Source organism: Drosophila arizonae, chromosome 4, assembly GCF_054131065.1.
Source record: "Drosophila arizonae isolate 15081-1271.41 chromosome 4, UAZ_ARI_1.0, whole genome shotgun sequence".
NCBI lineage: Eukaryota > Metazoa > Arthropoda > Insecta > Diptera > Drosophilidae > Drosophila > Drosophila arizonae.
This window is the reverse complement of record NC_142924.1, coordinates 8,401,559-8,424,226: the sequence shown is the minus strand read 5'-3', so window position 1 is coordinate 8,424,226 and position 22,668 is coordinate 8,401,559. Positions and strand designations below refer to the sequence as shown.

The following is a 22,668-nucleotide window of genomic DNA, read 5'->3' as shown; positions in this document are numbered from 1 at the left end:
TTGTAGCTGCCCCTTCCTGGCGACAACCATCAATCCAGTTATACCCATTGTGGGCGCCGTCTTATATTTCTTTACGATGAGCTCGCTGCTGCGCACAACCTTCACAGATCCAGGCGTTATACCGCGTGCCTCCAATGATGAGGCCGCCTATATTGAAAAGCAAATTGGTGAGTATATCCCCTTCCCCTCCCCCGTTCCTACCTCCCCCATTTATTCCCTCTTTCCAGTTTATGTCAGTCAAAAAGTCAAAGAGGCGAATGTGGACAAGGTCGTTTTGCCTGTTGAATGGCTCATGACTGCCACGCCCACAGACAAACACACACACACACGCACACACACATGTGCATTTATGCATTTGTATATATTTGTTTTCACTTCATTAAGTTGGCGAGTGTATGTGTATGCTGGTGTGTGTGTGTGTGTGTGTGTGTGTATGTGTAGCCCCACATAAAAAGTAATGAGCGTGTCCTGGCATAGAGAGCTGCGAAAAAAAAGCAGAAGAAAATATGTATGAAAATCATCAAAGGCAAAAGCTGTGCTGCCTTTACCCTAATGAGTTGTTGTTGTTGCTGCTGCTGCTGTTGCTGTTGGAAAATATTTAAAATGAGAAAACTTTTGCTCTTTCTCTCCCTTTTACTTGCATGTCAACAACGACTTTGTCGCTGTCGCTGCTGATGCTGCATTTCCGACGCCAACGCTAACGCTAACGACGACGCCGACGCCGACGCGCACATCCGGTTCCGTTCCGCTGCCGCCATGCCGCCTGCGCAGAAGTGCCAAACTCGCTGAACAGCCCCACATACCGGCCGCCGCCCCGCACCAAGGAGGTGCTCGTCAAGGGCCAGACGGTCAAACTGAAATACTGCTTCACCTGCAAGATCTTCAGGCCGCCGCGCGCCTCGCACTGCAGCCTGTGCGACAACTGCGTGGATCGCTTCGATCACCACTGTCCCTGGGTAAGTGCGAGTCCCTGTGGCCCTCTGACATTGCAAATGTGGGCCATCGAAAACAACTTTCACTGACTTTAACCCAATTCCTGCGCCCAACTGCTGAGCTAGTTGAGAAAATAATTTGTGCAGCTCATGTTCTGACTGCAATGCTGCTGCCTGCTGCTGGTCGACCGCAGAGCTTTGCCAGCAAAAAATAATCACACACACACACACACACACACTAATATATATAGATACACACAGTCACCCCGTCGAGTACTACCCAATTTGAGTTTTTTTCTGCTGTCGCGCAGGCAGCACAAAATGCGAATTCCCCGCGAGCGCCTCAAAGATGCAACAAGATGTGGCGGGTGGTGGAGCGAACAAACAAACCGCTGCACACAAAGCACACAGAGAGAGAGAGAGAGAGAGAGAGAGAGAGAGAGAGAGAGAGAGACATACATAGACTTTTATACGCATACTTAAGTAGCCGCACTCTGATTTTCTAGCTTGTGAGTCTCTCGCTGTGTGTCTGTGTGTGTGTGTGTGTTAGGGGCATGTTGCATTAAGTGCAACGCGCTTTTTCAGGCAACATTGGCATTGTTATTCTTATACCCTCTCGAATAAATAGTAGTTGAGGCTTATCTCGATATCTATTTAAGCAGCTGCTTAGTTAGTCTCTTCACTAGTTAGCCGCGACTGGGATGTTAAGAGTGCCAGACTAAGAGGATAGCGCCGATTGCTAAGGCTGCATACAAAATTCAGATTCTCTGTTATAAAGCTCTGCTCTCACTAGTGATTCACCAATTACAGGGTATGCTCTGACCGTGTCAAAGCGTTGTAGCTACCTTAAGCTGGCGCCACCCACATGACGCCGTAGATTGGGCTCTGAATTTTTCATTTGCTGAGCGTTGCGTTCGTTCGGACGACCCGAAGCACCACCACCCAGCCCTGCTAAGCCACCGCGTCGCACCACTCCAGGCCGCACAGCCAGCCGGCTTGATTATGAGCTGTTGGCACTGCTGTCAGCGCTGAAGGTCGCCGCGCGCCGCCTCGTGCCATTTCGGGCCTTAAAGCAGCGGGTGGTCTAACTAAAAAAGAAAAAAAAAAGAACGAAGAGAGAATTAAAATTGAGGCATTTCTCGTCGTTGTACGGAACGCGTAATTTCATTTTGGCGCCAATTATATTGCGAACGGGGGGCGTGGGGCCGATGAAAGGGCAATTAACCTTATTGTGTGGACGGGGTTCAGGCCATTATGCAGGCTTTGTGCGATGCGAAATTTTCCAATAAAGAATTTGTCTCTCTTTCCAGGTGGGCAACTGCGTGGGCAAGCGAAATTATCGGTTCTTTTATTTGTTTCTAGTCTCACTGGCATTTTTAGCCGTATTTATATTCTCGTGCTCTGTGACGCATTTAGTTTTATGTGAGTAAATCAAATCAAGCTGTTCGCTCAGATAAGGCCAGCATAAATTAATCAATTCAATGTTGATATATACGATTTGGACAGTGATGAAAACGGAACAGGAGGTCTTCAAAGTAATAAAGAAGGCGCCCTTCACTGTGATTGTTGTGTTCATTTGTTTCTTCTCCATTTGGTCGGTGATTGGACTGGCTGGCTTTCACACATATCTGACCACCAGCGATCAGACAACGAACGAGGATGTAAGTGCCCCGAATAGCTGTGCTGCCGTCTCTTAAATCTCTTAAATGCAATCTCATACATCTTTACTTGCTCACAGCTCAAAGGCTCGTTCTCGTCGAAGGGCGGGCCGCGCACTCAGAATCCCTATTCACGCGGCAATATTTGCCTGAACTGCTGCCACATCCTGTGCGGTCCCATGACACCCTCGCTGATTGACAGGTAAATTAATGTTATGCTGCCTGCCATGAATTGCATCATTTGTTAAACTGAACAATTTGTCTCCGCAACACACACACACACACTCACTCACTCACACTCACACTTTAACAGGCGCGGCATAGCTACGGATGAGTACATACAGCAGATGCATCATTCCAGTCCGCGGCATGCCCTGAGCGATGTGATCAGCGCCTCCCAAATGGTAACCACAGCGCAGCCCATGCTCGGCAGCATGAGTGGCATTGGTGGTGCTGGTGGCGGTGTAAGCATTGGTGGTGCCGGCGCTGAGCTGAAGCCGCGCTTCTATGACGAGGTAAGCCGTAAATGCAGCATTCCAATTCGAGCACGTCCATCCAACTCCATCCTAATCGAAATCTAAATGTCTCGGCACCTGTGCTTGCTTATCAAATCTCAATCTCCTCCTCTATATCTATCTATCTCTCTCTCTCTCTCTCATATAATGGACTTCTATGCACCTCATATTTGACGCTCTGTTTTTTTTCTACCTCTTTTATTTTTTGGTTTTTGGTCAATATTGATTTTGGTAACAACTCGTTAAATATATATTTGCATATATATAAACACGAACAACCATATATATATACAACAACAACAACAACTATTACTACTACTACAATCAACAATCAACCACACTTCACATATTCACACCGCCAACAATCAGTCAAATCCCTCTTCCTCGACTTTGGAGAGCAACGGGGTGGCCGCCGCATCTGGTGGCGTTGTCAACGGCCATGGACATGGCCTTGGGAATGGCTTCGATCGTCCGCCCAGCTACGACATGCTGCAAAACGGTAAGTCCAAGTCGCGTCGGCAGCAGAGTCAACGCTGCTCGCTGCAAACGCTGCTGCCAGCTAGCGCACAGCATCAGTTCAAAGCCAACAAACACAAACAACTCAAACACCAGTCACACCAACATCAACAACAACAAACACAAACACAACCGCATCAGAAGCAACAGCTGTTGGCTGCAGAGCTGCAGCTGCATCTGCAGCAGGAGGCTCTCGCCAGTGGGCTGGCCACGCCGTCCTCGCTGCAGCGCTCGCCTGCGACTTCCTCCTATCGGCTGAACTTAAAGCGCTCGCTGCACCTGCCGCTGACCCCATCATACGATGCACGCAACTCGCCGCTGCCGCTGCTCCACCATCACGTGCACGCCCAGCAGACAACCGCCATTGGCAGCGTGTCGGCGGCGGCAGCGAGCGGTGGCGGTGGCTCCTCATCGTCGGCGACGACAGCGCCCACCTCGGCATCGATGGCAACGGCGCCGGCGCTGGCGCCACGACGACCCTCGACGCTGAAGCTGCAGGGCAGCGCTGCGATCTCGGCCAGCAACAGCACGGTGACCACAATACACACTGCGGCGCCACAGCCGCCGGCGCCCAGCGACTTCAAGTACTATTCCCCGCAGCGCGTCAGCAACTATCCGTTTCCGAAGGCGGCGCGCAGTATGCGCCGGCAATCGACGCAGTCGGTGGACTCGCAGAAGGTCAACATTGCCGGCTATCATCCGCTGCCGATGCGTCCGCGCTACAAGCATCAGGAGGTGATGTTCGAGCTGAAGTCACCGACCAATCGGCTGACCATTCGAGAGTGCGACTTTGGCGGTGGCGGCGAACCCTGCGACGACGATCAGTCGATCAAGGATAGCCAGATCTTTCGTGTTAGTAAACGAAATCTTTATATGAATCACCGATCGCCATGGAAGGAGCGCGATCGTTACTCGAACCTGTACGAGTATTCGTTCAACATCGATCTCAATTCGATTATCGAGGATGCCGCGGGCAGCGACTCGTCCTAGTACGCAGCTCGCAGCTCCCAAGCAAACACTGCCGTCGACTGTGACCGCCACCTGGTCGCAGTTGCCACTGACTACATTGATTGGTTGTTAAACGCTGTACGCTCTAAGGGATTGCCCCGTGCTGGGCTCTTGGCAGTCTGCCTCCGATTCCTACTGCTGCCAGGCTCGGGCTAGGTATGCTGTGCGAGCAAATAGTTAGGCCCTAACAGAACGGAATTTTTTGCAAAAGAAATCATTACAAAAAAAAAAATAAAACAAAAAAAAACCAAAAAGAAAAAAATGAAAAAAAAAACGCAAAATTTAATAATATAAAGCATAACTTTTTGAAATTGATAAATTGATAAAAAAAAAATATATAGTCTGATGACATACATATACGTACTGTATGCATATATGTGCATAAATCTTTGGTTATTACCCAACACTGGCTTTGGTAATTTCACAATTGGCTTCCGTGACGCGCTTTTTAGGGTAGATGATTGAATTGATTTCCGTAGCTCTAGTTGGCATTGCCTTTATTTTTTATTTAATTTAATTTTTTTTTTTTTTTTTTTTTTTTTTTGGATTTTGCACGCCTAGTTGCAGCTCGGTTGTCGCGTTTATGATTTTATTTCTGTTTTATGGAAATTTTGGACACCCAGCAACCAACACTAAATCCCAGAACCCAACCCTCCGTTGTAATAACTCGTAGAACCCGACCCAGATCTAAGCCTGGACAACAACAACAACAAAATAGAGAAAATGAAAACTTGGTTCATACAAACTTTTGCGTTTATGTAGCACCTATATATCATAGGCGAGCCACGTTGCCGCACCGCATCTGATCCAGCGGCGGAGCGGTCAGTGTGGCCATATATTTTCAGTTGTCGCAGCAATTAACACACCTAACACACACTTAAATGTTGAAAGTCCATATCCCGACGCCGCCACCTCCAATAGTAAATAAATTCAACCAAAAAAAAAATAAAAATAAATCGAAAACCGAAACGAAAAACTTTATAAGAGCAATGCATTTTGATGGCACTTGCATGTTGAGACTCGATTCGTAGTAGTCGATTGAGATTTTAATTTCTTAAAAACGATATACATACATTATATAGAAATGTACTTAAATGAAAAGCCCTTGAATTGTGGGCAGTCACTTGTGCAATTTAGTTGAAATTTAATTTGTGAGGTTTCAATTGAATGAACTCAAATACGAAACGCAAACAACAAAATGAAACAAAAACCGTTAGCAAACAATTTATAAAAATAGCCAAACAACTGCCATTTATTGAGAACAAAAGAGAAGAAACCACATTTTGTTTTTACAACGAATATTAACTAAACAAATCTTTAAAAATTCAACGAGAATTTGATACGTGTAGTGTTGTATAACAAATTTTAATAGATCTGTAATTTTTAAAACAACTCTAGTCGAAACTAACTTACTGATGCATTATTAGTGCAAAATGCATGCGGATTATTGGATAAATATTAGTGTAAACAGATTGCCAAGTGACTGCGAATATGTCATTAAAAATAATATTTAAAAAACACATATGTTTAAACAACTGAGAGACAAATATTTATACATAAACACATAGTTGTAAATGTTAACAGAGAACGACGATGAGTGGGCGAAGGGGAGAGAGCGTATCCTGGCCATAGTTGAGACATAACATAGCATGCGTATGGCCAGCGGAGAGCTTAGTTATTTAAGTGACAAATTCAATAGAACAATAAGTCAGCTTACTGTAAAACGGACGGCGCACTAGCAGCTCGTGCCCAGTCTTAAAGGCTATTAATGTTACATTAACAATATTATATATATATTATATATACATAAATGAGTTCCTTTTAGCAATGGAAGAGTTAATAAAATTGTATACATACGTATGTTGAAGATGTTCAAAACACGCGTGTTGAATATATATATATATATGAATGTATGATGCTTATGTATGTTATAATAAGCAGCTAATACACACACACACACACATACACACACACACACACACATACATATTTATAAAATTATACTTAAATGTTGGGCAATAAAATGTACTCTAGCGTATTTATGAAAACAATTGAAATGTTAAGGAATTACAGAACAAACAAACTCACACATACACATACACACACAGCTACTATTTATGTATACACTTAACGGCAAGATAAACTTTGTGTGCGTTCTGGCCAAACTCACTTCAGTGCGAAATGCTACAGACCAAAAATGAAGCATTAAATGTGCTCAAGCGAAATCAGAAATTGAATATCATTAAATTTGCGAGCGTTTAGAAATTGACCAATAAGAAAACGCCTGTGTTTCGCCGCAAAACGTTTTCGACTGGCGAAATGCCTTCCTATTGCCGCGGCGAATTGCTTCCCATGGAAGAGAAGTAAGACTTTTATACGAGAAGCATATTGCTGAAGTGAGGATCAGGTATGCACACACACACGTACACATATACTCATATATACACACAACACACACACACTGGCAGCTGTACTGCAATGTGCAGCGACCAATCAGAGTGGACGCCATTTTGTTAAGGTTTGCGCGCTTCTTCTTAGCCCCCCACTTCGCTGCCAATCGCCGCCATATTTGAGTTTCCATTAAGCGTGATATCATTTCGCATGAATTCAAATTGCAGGCGCGCCACACAAGCAGACGCACCAACCAACCACTCACTCCTCTATCCGAGTATTCAAAGCAAACAAATATAATAATAGCAATAATAATAACAGGCAACAACAACAGCAACTACAAGTTAATACTATCATGATGATTTTTCTCTTGGTTATTTATGCACATATATACACAACCCCTGTACACTAATGCCAAACTCTTTTTTATGTCTTTCAATACAACTTGTGACTATGGAAACTAACAAAAAAAATCGAACATAAAACTTTTTATGTCTTGTTATTGATCAACTCGAAAATAAAATAATAACAAAACAAACAAATTGCTAACCAATCAAAATTGCAACTAAAAACTATATGAAATTGAGGGAAAGCTTTCGAGGGCCGCTTAAAACTAGAGTAAAACATAAATGCCTCATGCTAAATGCCTCAATTGGGTGAGTTGCCTCCACAACACGAAAGTAATAATTCCCTTTTCTGTTGTTCAACTTATGTAATGGTAAAAGTAATATAGAAAAAAAACACAAGTATTAAATTCGAGTAAATTCAACAACGCTTTAAATGCTTCTTTCAAAAGCAAAGATTGTGCTATATATTTGTATACCAATCTAATCCGATATCTGTGTACTTTGCTTTTTTCATTTTGTATAGCGCGATTAGCTAAAGATACAAGCGTTCAAATACCCTGTACAATATCATTTTAAAGCTGTCTTTTGTTGCTTAGCCTTGTATATGTTATTTTCTATAAATATAAAAATAATGTGAACACAATTCACACGAATTGCTTATGATTTGCTTAAATAAATACAGAAATATACAAACCCCATAACATATATATTTCCATATCACACTCTAAACAGACCTCGATACCCGACGTTTTATCGTTGTACATTCTTTAGCAATTAAATTTGTGTTATAATTTAAGCATTGGCATATTTGAATATTTCATTAAAAATACGTAAAATTGTTGGAGCATGCTTTGAATTGTTTCAATTGGCACCGCATTGAACACATTCATTAGGCGTTCTCTCTCTACTTATATAAAATGACACAAATCATAGCTCATGAATCTATTTATTATTCATTGCCATTGGCCATTTATTGATTTAAGCGATTATCAAATTGAATTATATATTTTTAATTATGTTTACGCCCACCAAACTGGCCAGCAAAGGATGCCGCATCGACAGGCTCATCGGCTCGAATCCCATGTATAACTTTATTTGTTTGAGTTGTTTTGTGCATTGGCTACATTTTACTATCTATTTAAATTTTAATTTGCCGCCTTTTTCAGCATTTTTCAATTGTTTGCATATTTGAATAGTTTGTTAAACCAGCAGCGAAACCACCAACAACAACAAAAAATAAGAGTAAAACCACCAACCACACGAGCAGTGAACACTAGCGAAAAAAACTATTTTGAAAATTAAAATACGAATTTTTAATTAGTTGTCAAATTTGTTGTAATGAGAGTTTTAACATTTTAAATGTTTCACATTAATTATGTATGCATTTTCATATGTGTATATATATATGTATATGTATTTATATATGCATATATATATATATAGATACATAAAACGCAATCCAGGTATAATTTGGGACTAATCGTTGAACATCTCGTTCGCAGGTAATTCCAATAGTCTAGCCCAGCTCGTTGACAACGAGATCCCTTTGGCCCAGATGGACATGCCAGCGTACACACAGCCGACGGCCACACAGACGCGTCAATTCCGGCACCACAAGCAGCGACAGCTGTCCAACGGCGCCTCGGCAGTCGAAGATTTGGCCTATGAGAATCAATTGGCCGCGGCCGGCAGTGAGGATGAGCTGGACAATGCGGATGTTGTTGTTGTAGGCGGCACAGAGGTAGTCGCCGCGGTGGCCGCCATTGCGGCTTCCAGTAAGGCGCGTGAGATGCGCAACCGCAACCGCAGCGGCAGCTACAGCAATCTGTTTGACGTGGACTTTGATGCAGGGCTGGTCAGCTCACCGGGACTGGGCGAAAACCATAAGCCCTCTTCGGGCGCTGCTCTCCTGGCAGCTGCCATCAACGGCGAACAGCATGCCCTGGCCAAGTCCGTCTCACAGACGGAGAACATGTACAGTAATGTGCCCCAAGTGGCCGTGTCACCGTCCACAGATGCCGCCCTGCACGTTTATTCGAACATCATTGACGAGCAGGCTCAGCAACAGCGCCAGCACAACGAGCGGATACAGGCGTCCACGGTGCTGTCATCGACGCTGCTCAGCGACGATCTCGACCTGGACGATCCAGTGAGTGCCTCGTTTGTGGGCGGCGGCAGCGGCGGTGGCGTGCACAGCCATGGGCATGGGCATGGCCACCGCAAGGCTGGAGGCGATGGCGCCGAGCAGGTCAAGTCGGCTGATCGGCTGCGCATGCTGCACGACACGACCATGATTGATACGGCACTCGATCTGGACAGCCTGGACGGGTCCAGCATGGGCAACAACTCGCAGTCGTGCTTGGTGAAGACGGCCAAATCAACTTCAAATTCCAATGGGGCGCCCATAGTCTAAATTACAGTATTTACTGTCATTACTCGCGTATACCCTGTAAATAGCCAAGTTTTATCCAATGTGCTTCAGTTTATTTTAATTAAGCGATCCAGCAGCAGGAGAGAGAGTATTATAAAGCCTAATACTTGATCTGGTAACGTTTGCTTTTTTTAAACATTTAGTTTTAGTTCAATCAATGAGCGGACACTTAAGATATCAACCTATCAAGAAGCAACTAAAATATTACCTTAAGGCGTTACGCATTCATAAATATAAATAAAATATATATACAAGCTAAAGAAGATAGCAATTAAAGCAAACAATACAGATACAGATACATATACAAATTAAAAGAAAAGCAAAAGGAAAAACAAAAACAAAAACAAAACGTGGTGAACAATGTTAACAATTCAAATGCATTACAAATGAACGAATAAATCCACACTATATTATGAAATGAAACTGTTTATACACATACACACATACACAGGCATTCATGTAAGGCAAAAGTATATACATATATTAAGGCATATATAGATATATATGAATATATGTTGTATATATGGTTAGTTAGTAGAGTATATAATTTTTGTATATTTAAGTTTTTACAAAGGGCAAACGACGAGCGTGTTTTCCGTTCTTCAAAGTTTATTACGATTTTTCTGTAATAGCAACAAAACAAATTTAAAACGGAATATTCCATGCAATATATTTGTATGTAAATCATGTTAAAACACATATACATAGATATATATATATATATATGTATAAAATAAATAATAAACTAAAAAGAGAGTACACCACAAGATTTGTTAAATGCATGCGAGACAAAGAAAAGTGTGACGAATAAGTGTTTATTTACATCATATATTATACTTACTATGTAAATCAAGTTAAGAGTATGTGCGTGGTGTACAATGTTATCTAAACTTATAAATCGAGGTAAAGAGTTTGACATGTTAAAAGAAAAAAACAATTAAAAAACAAAAGCAAAAGAGTATGTTATGCGAAACTAATGAACTACAAGTATACAAAGAAAACAATTTATAAATAGTAAACATGAAAATATCTGAAGTTTTTATTGGGCAGCTTAAGTCTATCAAAATTCACATACCGAATCCAAGGGAAGTTATAGCCAAACCAAAAACAAGAACTGTATTTATTTGTTTAATTTTTAGATTTTATTATAAAGAAGTTTGACATGGATGTTATTGATCAGTTTATAAACAAATATGCCTTAAGTATATCGCATTTGAAGACAATTTCGCAGGTAAATTACAAAAATATTTGTAGATGCTGTCTTTTTGTGATTTAAATTATTTTGTGTGTTTGCAGCATTAGAAAATCAATCCATTTAAAATTCATTTAATCATTACGTCACTTCTCAAAACAAATAGAACATGACATTAGGATGTTATTACAGGACAAATGGTATCGCATAACCAAGTGTTTGGACAATTGGGTGTAATATTTACATAAATATTAAAATACACTATTCGAAAGCTTCCAAAGAGAGTTACATGTTTTCCGAATATTTAAAATTTAAATAACTAAAATATTTTTATAAAAATATTTTTGGCAAACTAAATGTAATTTCGAACTACCAATTAAGTGCATAGAGCATGAGCAATTTAGCAAGGATTAGCATTAGATTAGAGATAAGCGCTTGCATTCCCTTTGGCCATGGAATCCAGGTGTTATTATAACAATTTAATGAAAAAGGCAGAACATCGCTTCAATTTAACTCTCCATCTCTCTCCTCGTTCCATATGTATAGCTGTCTGTGAGTTTGTGGGAGTGTGTTTGTGTGCAAAGCAGCAGTAGAAGTTGCAGAAATTTATCGCCGATAACGTCCCAAATATGCCTTGCAGTTGGGGCACGTGTGGTGAACGTCCATGCAGTCATCAATGCAACAAGGTATCAAGCAGCAGCCCAGCCAGCAACTGCAATTAAAAAAGGTTTACCATCAGTTAAATCTGGGGAATATGAGAGAATTGCTCTGGCGCTCTTACCCAAGCAATGCAATTACAAAACCAGACAAATAGGCAATCATGCCCGGCTCTGTGCGTGTTGTCGACTCAATCTCCGCATGGCATGAGGGGCATATCATGTGTGTGGAAGTCCGTCCAATGGGCACAACTGTCGTCAGTATATTTGTACCCCCGGCGGTAGCAGGCGCTAAAACTGGCGTGTATGGACCTACTGGCTTCACTCCGCCAACGGCCTCCAGATAGGATGGGGGCGCCGATGGCGGTGGAACGTATGTGAACGGCGGCGCATTGCCCGTAGACTTGCTCATCTTGTTGTTACCAAAATATTCCTATAAATGCACGTGATTGAAAAAGCTGCAAGAAATATACCAAATAAACAATTAACAATGCACAATAGAAAATTAGCAACATAGGATAGCCCTAAACTGACAAAAAAGCTAAAAATAGCATACACCGATGCTGATGAGTCACGTACAGAGCCCCAGAGATCGAGAGAGCATGGTCCACGTAATTTATGTGCCCGCATTTCGAAATAAGTGAACGAAATATCAACAGAGAGCAAGGCCAGGCGATTAATTGGCATGGGTATGGTTTTCTCAGAGACTAGAGAGGAACTACATATATACCCTGGACAATATAGAGATTCTTTATATAATCATTTAGATGCTCACAGAATAAAAAGTCATGTCATGTATAAAAAGATATGTTTTAATTGAGAGCTTCTCATGGAGCCTTCAGCAATTCATGTGACAATTGCAATTTAAATCTCCATTGACGACATACAATGGGCAATCATATATATATATATATATATATATATATGGGTATACCGACATTAATTTGTTTGCTGCACTGACATGCGGCTACATCAATTAGACGCTTCGTCAATAATTGCCAACTTGTTGCGCTGATAAGCAACGACAGACACGAGGATACACATACATACATATATGTATATATATTTGAGTACATCATTCTGATAATTACGTCTATGAAGCAACGATGTCATGTGTTTGGTCGAATGGGAAGTTAACAAGAGTTGCAACAACAACAACAACAACATTACAGAGCTTAACTCGACTGTTGGAATGCGGCTTTCCCCACCCAAACAGAGACAGCAGTGACTGCCAGCAAGTGGGCGCAGAAGCCGAGTAGCAACCGCAACCGGAAGTATTCGACTTCGAGCTTATAAGAACAAACAGATTGGAAATTCAATCAACTGTCTATCGGTATCTCTTTAACCATTGGCTGCCTAAAGGGTATATCGTAGCACAGCAACTGCGACAACGCCTTCAATTTGCTAATTCCATTAGCGAAAGACGTAGGTATGTAATTTCAGTCAAGCTATGCTAGATTCCTATTTATTTATTCTTTTGTTATTGCCTCGAAATTAAGTCATAATTACAACTGAGGCCAGACACAACAAAAGTTTGAACAAACACTTGTTTTCTCATCATATGACGTCATTGGGCGGACAACTATTGCAAGTCTTTAAAGTTGACTGCGTCAGGCACAGCGTACCTTGCTAATCCCCTTGGCATTTGAATACCGTTTGCGTGCAGTTGTTCCATATTATTAAATATTACTAACTATTCGTTTTAGCTTTGAATTAATTTAGAATTTTAATTATCATATAAAACATTCCTAACATTTTTTATTCAGATTTTAGTCCATACAGTTGTATAAATAATAGCGTACACAGATCTATTTAAAATATATATATATTTTTATATCTGTATATCTTTTAAACAATTGAAACTCTGGGAGTTGATTTGAACAGATGTTGTTGCTCTGCCTACGAGGTGACGTCGTCGTGCTATAATCGGAGAATATATAGCTAAAGTACACAAATACATGTATATGTATATATATGCATGTGCGTGTGTGGTAGTAGAAAAAGTGTTTATGCTACTGTTGTTGCTGTGCAGCAAACATATTTTTAGCAATATGTATGTATATACATTCATACATACATAAACAGGTGTATACTACATTAGAAATATGTTGTTTTTTTTTTTTATATAATGTAATATTGTGGTCTGTGTCTATACAATTAACATGTTCAATTAAAATCAATGTAAATTATATTACATTTCACCTATTTTTTTTGCTTCCTGAGCAAATAATCATTTACATATCTACAACATTTACATATATTACATGTATTGGTAAAGCTGCAACTTTTGCTCATATTTGCCTAATTAAAATTGTCCCGAAAAAGACAACAAACACACAATTTTCGGATTTAAATAATTTCCACGTAATTCAATGAAGGAAAAAAAAATATATGTATATATATAATACGCACTTCAAATAAACACAAATACACCAATTGTTGGGAAGCTATTGAGCACTCGCGACCTTCGTACCGAACCTACTTGCCCTCATTTATAATAAATATATATAAACAAATCAGTAAACGCAAATTCTATTTAGTTTTACCTCAGAAATTCGTCGAACCGAACAAACTTTCGCACAATAACACGAAACGGCAACACGCTAACTAGTGATGCAAGCCAAATGCTAACTGATCGATATATCGAACTATCGTTAAACAATTGCAATAGCATCGATATGAGTATGTTTTTAATATCCTAGTTTTTGTTTAAATGCACTATATGCAGTGTCCTTTAAAAATAATAGTTATTTTGTATATAAATACATTTAAAAATCTATTTTAAATATCGTTTATTTTGTGATTGCGCTCGGTAACATTAGTTGAAGCTAAATTTACCATCCCTATTCTTAAATTTTTGTGATTGCGACAGCCCTGGTCATTTGTTTATGTTATTGACAAAAATTTAATACGATTAGAGTCAATGTTTACGTGGGGTCTATGTCATCTAAGCACACACCGGATATATCAGAGCTGCTACCGGTGCGCGAGTACCGCTGCGAGCACTGCACAGATCAAGTATTTGGTAATCAAAGTCATTATAGCCTGCATCTTCGACGAAGACACAAATTGGCACTCATAAAAAACGATGCGACGAATCGGGCATATCATTGTCCAGTGGCGAATTGTATTTATCATGAAGAACGGAAAGGCGGAAGAGGTTTTACAAATCTCCGATTTCTACGGCAACATTACCAAAAAACGCATATGACCAAGACTTTCAAATGCAATAATTGCAATGAAGCATTTCTACTGGAGCGGCATTTGGAAAAACATCAATGTTGTTCCACTTATCCTTGTCCTATATGTGGACTCACCTATACCAGCAAGGCGAGCCTCCAGACCCATATGCGACGTAAGAATCATCTCAGCGTGACTTGTGAGAGCGATATAACTAAGAATGTAGCCGAATTGTCTAAGGTAGCAATTCCTAAACTGAAGCCTTGCAAAAATTTGCCAAAGAGCACAATTAAAATGGTAGATCAATCGACAAACACTGAGGAAGCGCCTTCAGATGATCCGCCAAATAATGTGTCAAACATGGAGCACATACCCACTGTAGATTCACCTATGCAACCATCATTCTATTGCCTGCCAGACGTCGAGGTTCCCTATGCTCTGCAAACATCCACGCAGACCGAAGATAGCGTTGACATGGACGTGGCGATTCAAACGGCTATAGATGTAGCTCTTAAGGAAAGAGAAAATGCAGAGAACGGATTGCCAATGCCAAGTTTGACATATGATGAAGTCAATCGCCTTTTGCGCGATATGGAAACACAAACGGAAGATGTGGATCTTGATGAGCTCGATATGAACAATGAGGTGCTGGGTCCACTGCTTCGTGATATTCAAACCCAAACGCTCGACAACAGACAACACCAAGGGACAATGACAGAACTAGACCAGGACACGGAGACACAACCTAATGATAATTATGCAGCTTACCAGGAGGAGCAGGAGACGATGTTCGGGCCGCAGAACTCAGCTCACATGCACACCCAGACTTGCGATGAGCTGTTTGAAGAGCTTGGCCTATCGCACATACAAACCCAAACACATTGGCCAGATGGTCTCTACAATACGCAACACACGCAAACTTGTGACGAAATGCTGGACGAGCTGTTAGAGAATTTTCAATCGACCTATACGCAAACCAGATGGTAGGACTGGCACTGAAGACGCTGTTAACTGTTAATAAAATATTTGGTTATAATATATACGTTCACAGACTTTTATTGGCTTACTTGATATTTAAGGCATTTACAATAGAATAGTTGACATTTAGCGCAGTCTTAAAGAGTTTCTGTATGTGATCTATCAGAAGTCTAAGTTGCTTTCATTTTCTTGTCCTTGGGGGACCTGGTCAGCAGAAACTCTGAGCATTGGAAGAAGCAGTAGCTGCAAAAACTCAGTGCCAAATAGTTACCTATGCCACTCAGGTAGGCGCCGCGCATTAGAAATCCGCCCACTTCCTGGCCAGCAATGAAATAGACATTGGAGAAGGCAGCGGGTATAAAAAGCTGGGTGGCAAGGATGGCATGTAATCTTTGGGCGCCAGCAGTGCCGAAGTGTTTGAGTGACCAATTCTGATACGCCGGCCTCGACACGAATGTCTTGTAGAGCTTTTCCGCAGCAAGGCAAACAAAATTAAGTATGCTCCAAATAAGTACATAGGTGTAGCAGCCGTGCCAGATGAATACAAATGAAAATGTTAGTGCAGTGGCGCAAAGCTTGGCTGCTGGAGATGACTTCCGGCTGCACAGCTCAGCGTATATGTGCTTAAAGAGAAACTCATACAGTCCCTCATCGAAGTACTTCCACATGTCCGAATAGAAATGAATGCGTCCGATACAGCGTGGTCGCCTTGGAGCCGCAATGTCATCGTACTCGGCAAATGCGATGCCCAGACCATAGGTAATCACGTAGAATATGAAGAAGAACTGGCCCATAAAGTAGCCGGCAGCATGCTGCCAAAACACCGACTCCATCATAACCACCGCTCGCACGTCTCGCGTCATGTAGTTGATGTAGAAATAGTGGAGCGACCACTGCAAGACTAGCCACCAAAAGACAACGCGCAGCAGAGCAACAAGGAAACTCCAGTTCGGTGACACAGCCTCGCCCATGGGTTGTTGCTTGAAGCGCTCATAGCTAATGAACGGTCCGTAGGTGAGGCAGGGAAAGTACATGGTGTATGCCAGGTACTCAGATAGGTTTTTCGAGCCAGTCGCAGTAAAGGAATAGCTGCAGCCACGTAACAAACTCCAGGAGAGGGTTACTATTAGCATGACATACTCTGCATATCCAACTTGAGACAGCCACCATTGGCTGTTTTTTGCAATGTTAAGGGCTCCGATCCAGGCAGCGGTGAGCAGCCAAGTGCAAAGCTTTGACCGTGCGTGCAGTGCTATCAGATAATAGCTGATCAGCAGAGACCCGAACATAGCTATCGATGTCCAATGCAAATTGAGACCCAATGCCAAAGCGCAGATGGCAACATGACCGGATCGGCGCAGGTAATTCCACTTCCAGCGCGTGACGCCACTCACAAGCGCATGCAACAAGTAGTAGGGCCAAAATTTAGCAATGAAATCAGCAAAGTTCTCCAATTCGTCATTGCTGTCATCGCGCTTGAGGGCCACGTCAGAGCGTTTGAGCAGACTCCAGCCATCTGCGAATTGGAAGTCAGTCGTGCTTAATATACGATCTCTTAATGCATAGATTTTATATAGTCCAATAACAATATAAGCAATATAAACACAAAAGTAGGCAAGTTTTTCGAATCGGTTTAATAAGCCGGCAGTCATTTCGATATCGATAACTAGTACTGGTATTAATATCGATAGCGATGGGAGAGTGTCGTGCTTTTTATCTGCATTGTAATATATTAGGTTAAACCGCTAACCAGAGAACACATAGACTAGACATGTGGAATAAACTGTGTTCTCTGGTTAGTGGTTAAACTAGAATGTAAATCAGAGCTCGCAAATAACTGTTAACCGTTTCGTGCGATCGCAATATAAGATTTTTTCACTCAGACTTTGAACAAAAAGTCCCATAGCAACCGATTGAGTTGTTCGTATAAGAATTTTGCTCGCTCTCAGTCGAAGACCGTTTTTTTCCTTCTCTATTGCTCGTCTCGTTCGCAGACCGTTTGGTGCTGAACAACGATGCAAAGTCTTTTGCGCATGTATATATGTGCAATTCTGTGAGTTGTGCCGCAATTGAGAAAAATGGGACGTGTACTAAATAAAAAAGTGCATCAATTTTTCAACTTTAATTCAGTAACACGTAAATCAGTATGTAAGGTGTGCGGAGTGCAATTATCAGGCAATCACTCAACAAATTTGAAGCGCCATTTGCATGTTAAACATGGTGAAATAATTAGTGAGTTTGACACCGAAGAGGAGAATAAAAGTAAAGAAATAAAGAAGAAAAAAATTACATATGAAACGAGTGAAGAGAGTATTGTAAATTCAATTATTAAAATTGTAACAACTGACGGAAAGCCATTTACGTTCTTGGACAGCGAGGGATTTAAAGAAATTGTTGATCCAATTTATAATGCCCTTGGAATGAGCCCTATAACATCAAGGAACATTATGAGTCTCGTAGCGAAAAGAGAAGAGTCCATCAAAAACGACATAAGAGCTTTTGTCCAGGGAAAGCTGTTATCGCTCAAAATTGACGTGGCGACTAGAATGGATAAAGCGATTCTTGGAGTGAATCTGCAAATGATAAGGAGTAATATGAGTAAGACAGAAATCGTTGTGAAGACGTTAGGCATGATCCAGCTTACCTATACACACACTGGAGATTATATTAAAGAAAAAATTTTGGAAATCATTGACGAATATGGCATAACAGTTGATCAAATATTCAGGTGAACATTTAATTTCACTTTATTTTTAATATGTTTGTTATTAATGAAAATTGAATATATGTACACAGCGTTACCTCTGATAATGGGAGAAACATGGTGAAAGCCGTAGAAATATTAGATGACGACATGGAGGAGCCTTTTTCTGAAGATGACACCGAAGCGGAAAATTGGATGGGAAAGCTTGATGAAGTGAGTTTGGCAAACATTCATATGGTACGGTGTGCAGCGCACACTCTTCAGCTGTGCATCTATGACGTTAATAAGCTAAACAAAATTAGCCAACAAATTGGTATCTGTCGCAAATTATGCAAAACATTGCGTACAGAAACTATGAGGTAAGTAAAGTCCAAATAAAAATATATTTTTTTATACATGCTTAAAAGAAATATGTAACTTGGCAGACGTATATTAATTGAGCACAACAAAAATATACCATCACTCGATGTAGTCACCAGTTGGAATTCAACGTACTTAATGTTGAAAAAACTAATTGAGCTAAAAGAGTTCCTGGCCACAAAGTGTAGCATCGATACCGACATAGAATGGGACTGGGTGGAGACATATGTCGAAGCGTTCAAGGACGCATATGATGCGACTATAAAGCTTCAGGAGAAACATTTAGTGTACAGCGAATTTTTCATTATATGGACGGAACTGAAACTGCAGTGCCAGAACAGCAAAAATTTTCTTAAACAAAAATTATTGGCACAGATTAAACTTCGAGAAAGTAAGTTGCTTGAAAACGAAGCATTATTATCTGCTATTTATATGGATCCACGAGTGAATCGGAGTTTAACAGACTACCAAAAATATTTGGCAACGCAAAATTTGAAAAAAATTGCTTTTCGCCTGTTTGAGCTGAAACATGTAGGACAGAGTAGAGAGTCGCCTTTCTCAGCTCATTTGGACGACGTGGAGACTGTTCCAGAATCAAGAGAAGAGCCAATTTCTGACAAACTGGTAAAAATATATTTTGAAGTGGATAATTTCGACAAGATGTATAGTCGTTTACCATTAAATGCCGATATATTAGAATTCTTTAGCCAAGTAAAACTAAAGTCACCACAGCTGAGTGAGCTGGCACATGTCGTATTGGCTAAACCGGCTACTCAAGTGTCCGTTGAAAGAGCATTTTCAGCTTTGCATTATATTTTAAGCGAACGACAGAGCTCAATAAGTTCGCACAACTTAAACTCGTTATTACTTGTTAAGCTCAATTCAGAATAAATAAATTATTTACAAAACTTTATTTTGTAAAACCATCATCGCATTATTATTTATTTATTCCAAGTTAATGGCGTATTCTAGTTTGGAATTTTGAAAAAATGGGAAATTTGTTTTTCCACATTTCGATAGTTTAGGAATTTCAGAATATCCCCCATAAAAGGATATTTCAAAATTCGAAGGTATTGTCATGTTGGTGACGTAGCACCCAGACCGGTTTGGACCACCACTGTGCATCGAAAAGATGACAAGTAAAAGGACCGTTGGCGTTGACTTTTTCTGTCAATCGGTCTTTTAATTTTTTTAGTGTCTGTGCGAACTTCACTCGTATCTCTCTTTGTGCGATGCTCAATAAAAGAGCGTATCACGAACTGCTCAACTGAATCGGTACTCGACAGAAACCGAAAACAAAAAGAAACGAAGTCTGATGTTTAGAGAGAGAGCGAGTGTACATGCTTGTTTCGGTTATTCCCACATACAGACTGCAAGGAAAAAAACGGTTAACAGTTATTTGCGAGCTATGATGTAAATATATAATGTATGCCATAGGTAACCTATAGGCATCAATGTATATGATAGATTATATAAACAATTTAGTGACAGATGTAACTTAGGACTACATTATTTCTACAATCGCAAGGTGTTTAAGTGTAATGTACATGTGTGTATGTATGCATGTGTACGAATGTTTGTATGTATGCTTACGCATATATGTATCTATGTATATATGATCTCTAATTCATATCATCCTCTTCTTCCTGCTCCTCCTTGACTTTACGCCCTGCCTCGGTTGTTCGCCGTTGCAAGTGTCGCCAAAGCGTGCTCTTAGGTATTTCAAAGAGATTGGCTGCATGATTTTGGGTCATGCCATCGTTGATGCAGGCATGCACTGCCTTTGCTAGTTTCTCACGCAGCTCATCCTTTGGGGTACTGTCACGCCGCCGGCAAGCAACAAAGTGGGGCAGGCGGCCTTGTGCGGCCAGACGCACTTTGTGCCGATGCAGCGTTGACATGGGTATATGCAGATCCTGGCTTATGCTTTTCAATGAGTCGCCGTTCCTTAGGCGTTCATATGCTTCCGAAAGCGAAGGTTTCTCTCGTTTTATTCTCATGTAGGCTGGATTCGAGCGCACACGTCGCCACAGTACGGTTTTCGATATGTCGTAGCGATCAGCAGCTTTCTGCAAGCTGAGGCCTTCGTGAAGAACCGCAGTCGCTGCGAGGTCGAGGGCATCATTGAGATCTTCCTTACATTCTTTTTTAAGCGCTGCGTGCTGCTGATGCTGTTTGGTCATTGCTTTCTTTATTGCTTTCGATGATGCTGGACGCTGGCAGGCCTTGAATTTTAAAATTTTCATATCGAGCTGAGATTTACGAGGTTTCACATCCAATAGCTCATCATCCTCCTCCTCGTCTCCGTCATGCATTCCATCCTCGTGCATATCAACATCCGCCACTGCGCTCATCTCTATTAAAGGATCTGCCGATCCAACATATTCTTCCTCGATTAATTGTGACTCGGATTCTTCGTGCTCGTCTGTGACCTCAGCCTCGACATCCTCGTCACCTAGCTCAGCTGTCTCCACTGAGTCGACCACAGCTGAGCTGCCTTGCACTCCCAACTTTCCCACGGATGACTGTGTTATGGTATACGTTCCCGTGTTCTCTGTATATATATACTGATTTCCACTGGTTGTGCCGCCCATGTGTTCTATTGAATATGTGATTTTGGGCTGTTCGCTGTAAACATCTAGGAATTCCAGGGTTCGGCCTTCCTGCTCGTGTTGTTGTTGAGGATTTGTGAGTACGGCATTATCCACTTCCAATTTACCGACAACAGCTCCGGCATCCTCTTCTTCCTCCTCCTCCATAAGCGCAGTATTTGCAATATGTAAGCCGCTTATTGATTTGGCTTCTTCAACAGCCATAGCGCCACTTACAACACTTGAGGTCGTCATGGATGTTGGATTGGTATCAAAGCTTATGGCAGACTTGATGCCCAGTAAATTTATGGCCCCCAGAAACTCGGGTAGCAGGGCAGAGGTCAAACTAGTTTCCCCCATATAAATAAACGATAGAACATTCTCGAGCAGCTCCCCACGGATGTCCGGCAAAATGACAGTCGCTTCCTGACCGGCGGGTAAATCGACAAGCAGATTGCGCATTAAATCGCTGCAAGTGCTTAAAACGAAGAGATGGGCGCGTACGCTGATGCCATCTTTGGCCACAAGCAATACTTCGCATTGCTGATTGTTGCTTTGTTGATGTAGCAGAACGCGCTGTATATCCATTATTGTGGACGAGTGGCCCATCCATTTCAGGTGATTCTGTGGAAAGATAATCGAATTTCAAATGTAAACAAAACGCACAAAGTTGTCGGCATTTGCATTTGTTCCAAAAACCATTACCATTTTCGTTTGTTGTGTTTTATTTTCCAAAAATCGGATTCTATTCTATTCCAGAGCTGCAAGCGAAACGCGACGAAAATGGAGAGCAATAGAGTTGCCAGACATGATTAACGCTACTACAATTTCAAATACTTTAAAATTTAGTTATATTAGAAAATTCTAAAAACAATATGGAGTTTGATCTACACAATTATTTATAAGCCAAATAAATCATTGTAAAGCCTCAAATAAAAGAATTAATTTATTTCACAAAATATTTTCGCTTGTTGGCAATACTGTTCGCACTGAACTTGCGCTGAGTGGTTCATTAAATTGAGCTCAGATCTGAACACAAAATGCTCATTTTGTTCTTTTATGCTTATTTCGTCTCCAAGTAATTTCTACGTACAATATAAAATATTCACAATTTTTGCTAGTTGTCATTAGTTTTAGTGAAGACATTGAATATTATTTTAGGCATGTGAAACCAGACAATTGTTCTGTTCCATAGAAATCTCAGCAATA

General features: G+C 41.1%; 6 protein-coding genes across 17 annotated transcripts in view; 3 read left to right on the top strand and 3 right to left on the bottom strand.

Annotated features, from left to right (window-relative positions):
- Positions 1–10,524, top strand: part of app (Palmitoyltransferase app) — a 53,428-nt gene extending 42,904 nt beyond the window's left edge. For 5 of the 7 annotated variants that reach the window (XM_089467210.1, XM_089467211.1, XM_089467207.1 and 2 more), the window contains 7 exons: positions 7–167; positions 772–956; positions 2,243–2,354; positions 2,439–2,593; positions 2,671–2,792; positions 2,904–3,105; positions 3,475–7,766. In XM_089467210.1, the coding sequence (XP_089323336.1) occupies positions 7–167; positions 772–956; positions 2,243–2,354; positions 2,439–2,593; positions 2,671–2,792; positions 2,904–3,105; positions 3,475–4,611 (2,074 nt within the window). In that variant the 3' untranslated portion in view covers positions 4,612–7,766. Of the gene's footprint in view, positions 1–6; positions 168–771; positions 957–2,242; positions 2,355–2,438; positions 2,594–2,670; positions 2,793–2,903; positions 3,106–3,474; positions 7,767–8,869 lie in introns of those variants that run through there. The other 2 variants (XM_089467212.1, XM_089467213.1) reach the window with 2 other exon arrangements.
- A 393-nt stretch (positions 10,525–10,917) lies between these two features.
- LOC108613971 (LITAF domain-containing protein) lies at positions 10,918–15,735 on the bottom strand. 3 transcript variants are annotated; one of them, XM_089467226.1, is made up of 3 exons: positions 15,595–15,735; positions 11,772–12,104; positions 10,918–11,702 (listed from the first exon to the last, which is right to left on the bottom strand). In XM_089467226.1, exons 2-3 carry the CDS (start codon positions 12,056–12,058, stop codon positions 11,597–11,599), a joined length of 393 nt encoding a protein of 130 aa, XP_089323352.1. In that variant the 5' UTR covers positions 12,059–12,104; positions 15,595–15,735; the 3' UTR covers positions 10,918–11,596. The 3 variants fall into 3 exon arrangements, with proteins under 3 accessions (XP_089323352.1, XP_017863293.1, XP_089323351.1); XM_018007804.2 differs by lacking the exon at positions 15,595–15,735 and adding an exon at positions 14,193–14,297; XM_089467225.1 differs by lacking the exon at positions 15,595–15,735 and adding an exon at positions 14,059–14,199.
- On the top strand, positions 14,355–15,868 carry Asciz (ASCIZ zinc finger protein). The gene has a single exon (XM_018007800.2). The coding sequence runs from the start codon at positions 14,587–14,589 to the stop codon at positions 15,811–15,813; it is 1,227 nt and encodes a 408-aa protein (XP_017863289.1). The 5' UTR covers positions 14,355–14,586; the 3' UTR covers positions 15,814–15,868.
- Positions 15,697–17,517, bottom strand: rasp (protein-cysteine N-palmitoyltransferase Rasp). Of its 4 annotated transcripts, XR_016269778.1 has the most exons (3): positions 16,076–17,517; positions 15,894–16,008; positions 15,697–15,837 (listed from the first exon to the last, which is right to left on the bottom strand). XR_016269778.1 is itself a non-coding variant. In XM_089467217.1 (2 exons), exons 1-2 carry the CDS (start codon positions 17,454–17,456, stop codon positions 15,986–15,988), a joined length of 1,404 nt encoding a protein of 467 aa, XP_089323343.1. In that variant the 5' UTR covers positions 17,457–17,517; the 3' UTR covers positions 15,869–15,985. The 4 variants fall into 4 exon arrangements, 2 of the variants coding, with proteins under 2 accessions (XP_089323343.1, XP_017863288.1); XR_016269777.1 differs by having other exon boundaries at positions 15,894–17,517; XM_089467217.1 differs by lacking the exon at positions 15,697–15,837 and having other exon boundaries at positions 15,869–16,008.
- Positions 17,518–17,882: 365 nt separating this feature from the next.
- LOC149269071 (uncharacterized) lies at positions 17,883–19,797 on the top strand. Its single transcript, XM_089467215.1, has 3 exons — positions 17,883–18,532; positions 18,601–18,867; positions 18,934–19,797. The coding sequence occupies exons 1-3, from the start codon at positions 17,883–17,885 to the stop codon at positions 19,757–19,759; spliced, it is 1,743 nt and encodes a 580-aa protein (XP_089323341.1). The 3' UTR covers positions 19,760–19,797.
- A 466-nt stretch (positions 19,798–20,263) lies between these two features.
- Positions 20,264–22,634, bottom strand: LOC108613967 (uncharacterized). The gene is made up of 2 exons (XM_018007798.2): positions 22,165–22,634; positions 20,264–22,083 (listed from the first exon to the last, which is right to left on the bottom strand). Exons 1-2 carry the CDS (start codon positions 22,165–22,167, stop codon positions 20,491–20,493), a joined length of 1,596 nt encoding a protein of 531 aa, XP_017863287.1. The 5' UTR covers positions 22,168–22,634; the 3' UTR covers positions 20,264–20,490.
- Between the last annotated feature and the right edge of the window lie 34 nt (positions 22,635–22,668).

Bases quoted from the DNA above. Each gene is read 5' to 3' on its own strand.
- rasp (XM_018007799.2), bottom strand. From the start codon at position 17,456: ATGACTGCCGGCTTATTAAACCGATTCGAAAAACTTGCCTACTTTTGT.
- LOC149269071 (XM_089467215.1), top strand. From the start codon at position 17,883: ATGGGACGTGTACTAAATAAAAAAGTGCATCAATTTTTCAACTTTAAT. The intron at 18,533-18,600 runs GTGAACATTTAA...ATATGTACACAG, and splicing joins ACAGTTGATCAAATATTCAG to CGTTACCTCTGATAATGGGA. The intron at 18,868-18,933 runs GTAAGTAAAGTC...GTAACTTGGCAG, and splicing joins TTGCGTACAGAAACTATGAG to ACGTATATTAATTGAGCACA.
- Asciz (XM_018007800.2), top strand. From the start codon at position 14,587: ATGTCATCTAAGCACACACCGGATATATCAGAGCTGCTACCGGTGCGC.
- LOC108613971 (XM_089467226.1), bottom strand. From the start codon at position 12,058: ATGAGCAAGTCTACGGGCAATGCGCCGCCGTTCACATACGTTCCACCG. The intron at 11,703-11,771 runs GTAAGAGCGCCA...TTTTAATTGCAG, and splicing joins TTTGTAATTGCATTGCTTGG to TTGCTGGCTGGGCTGCTGCT.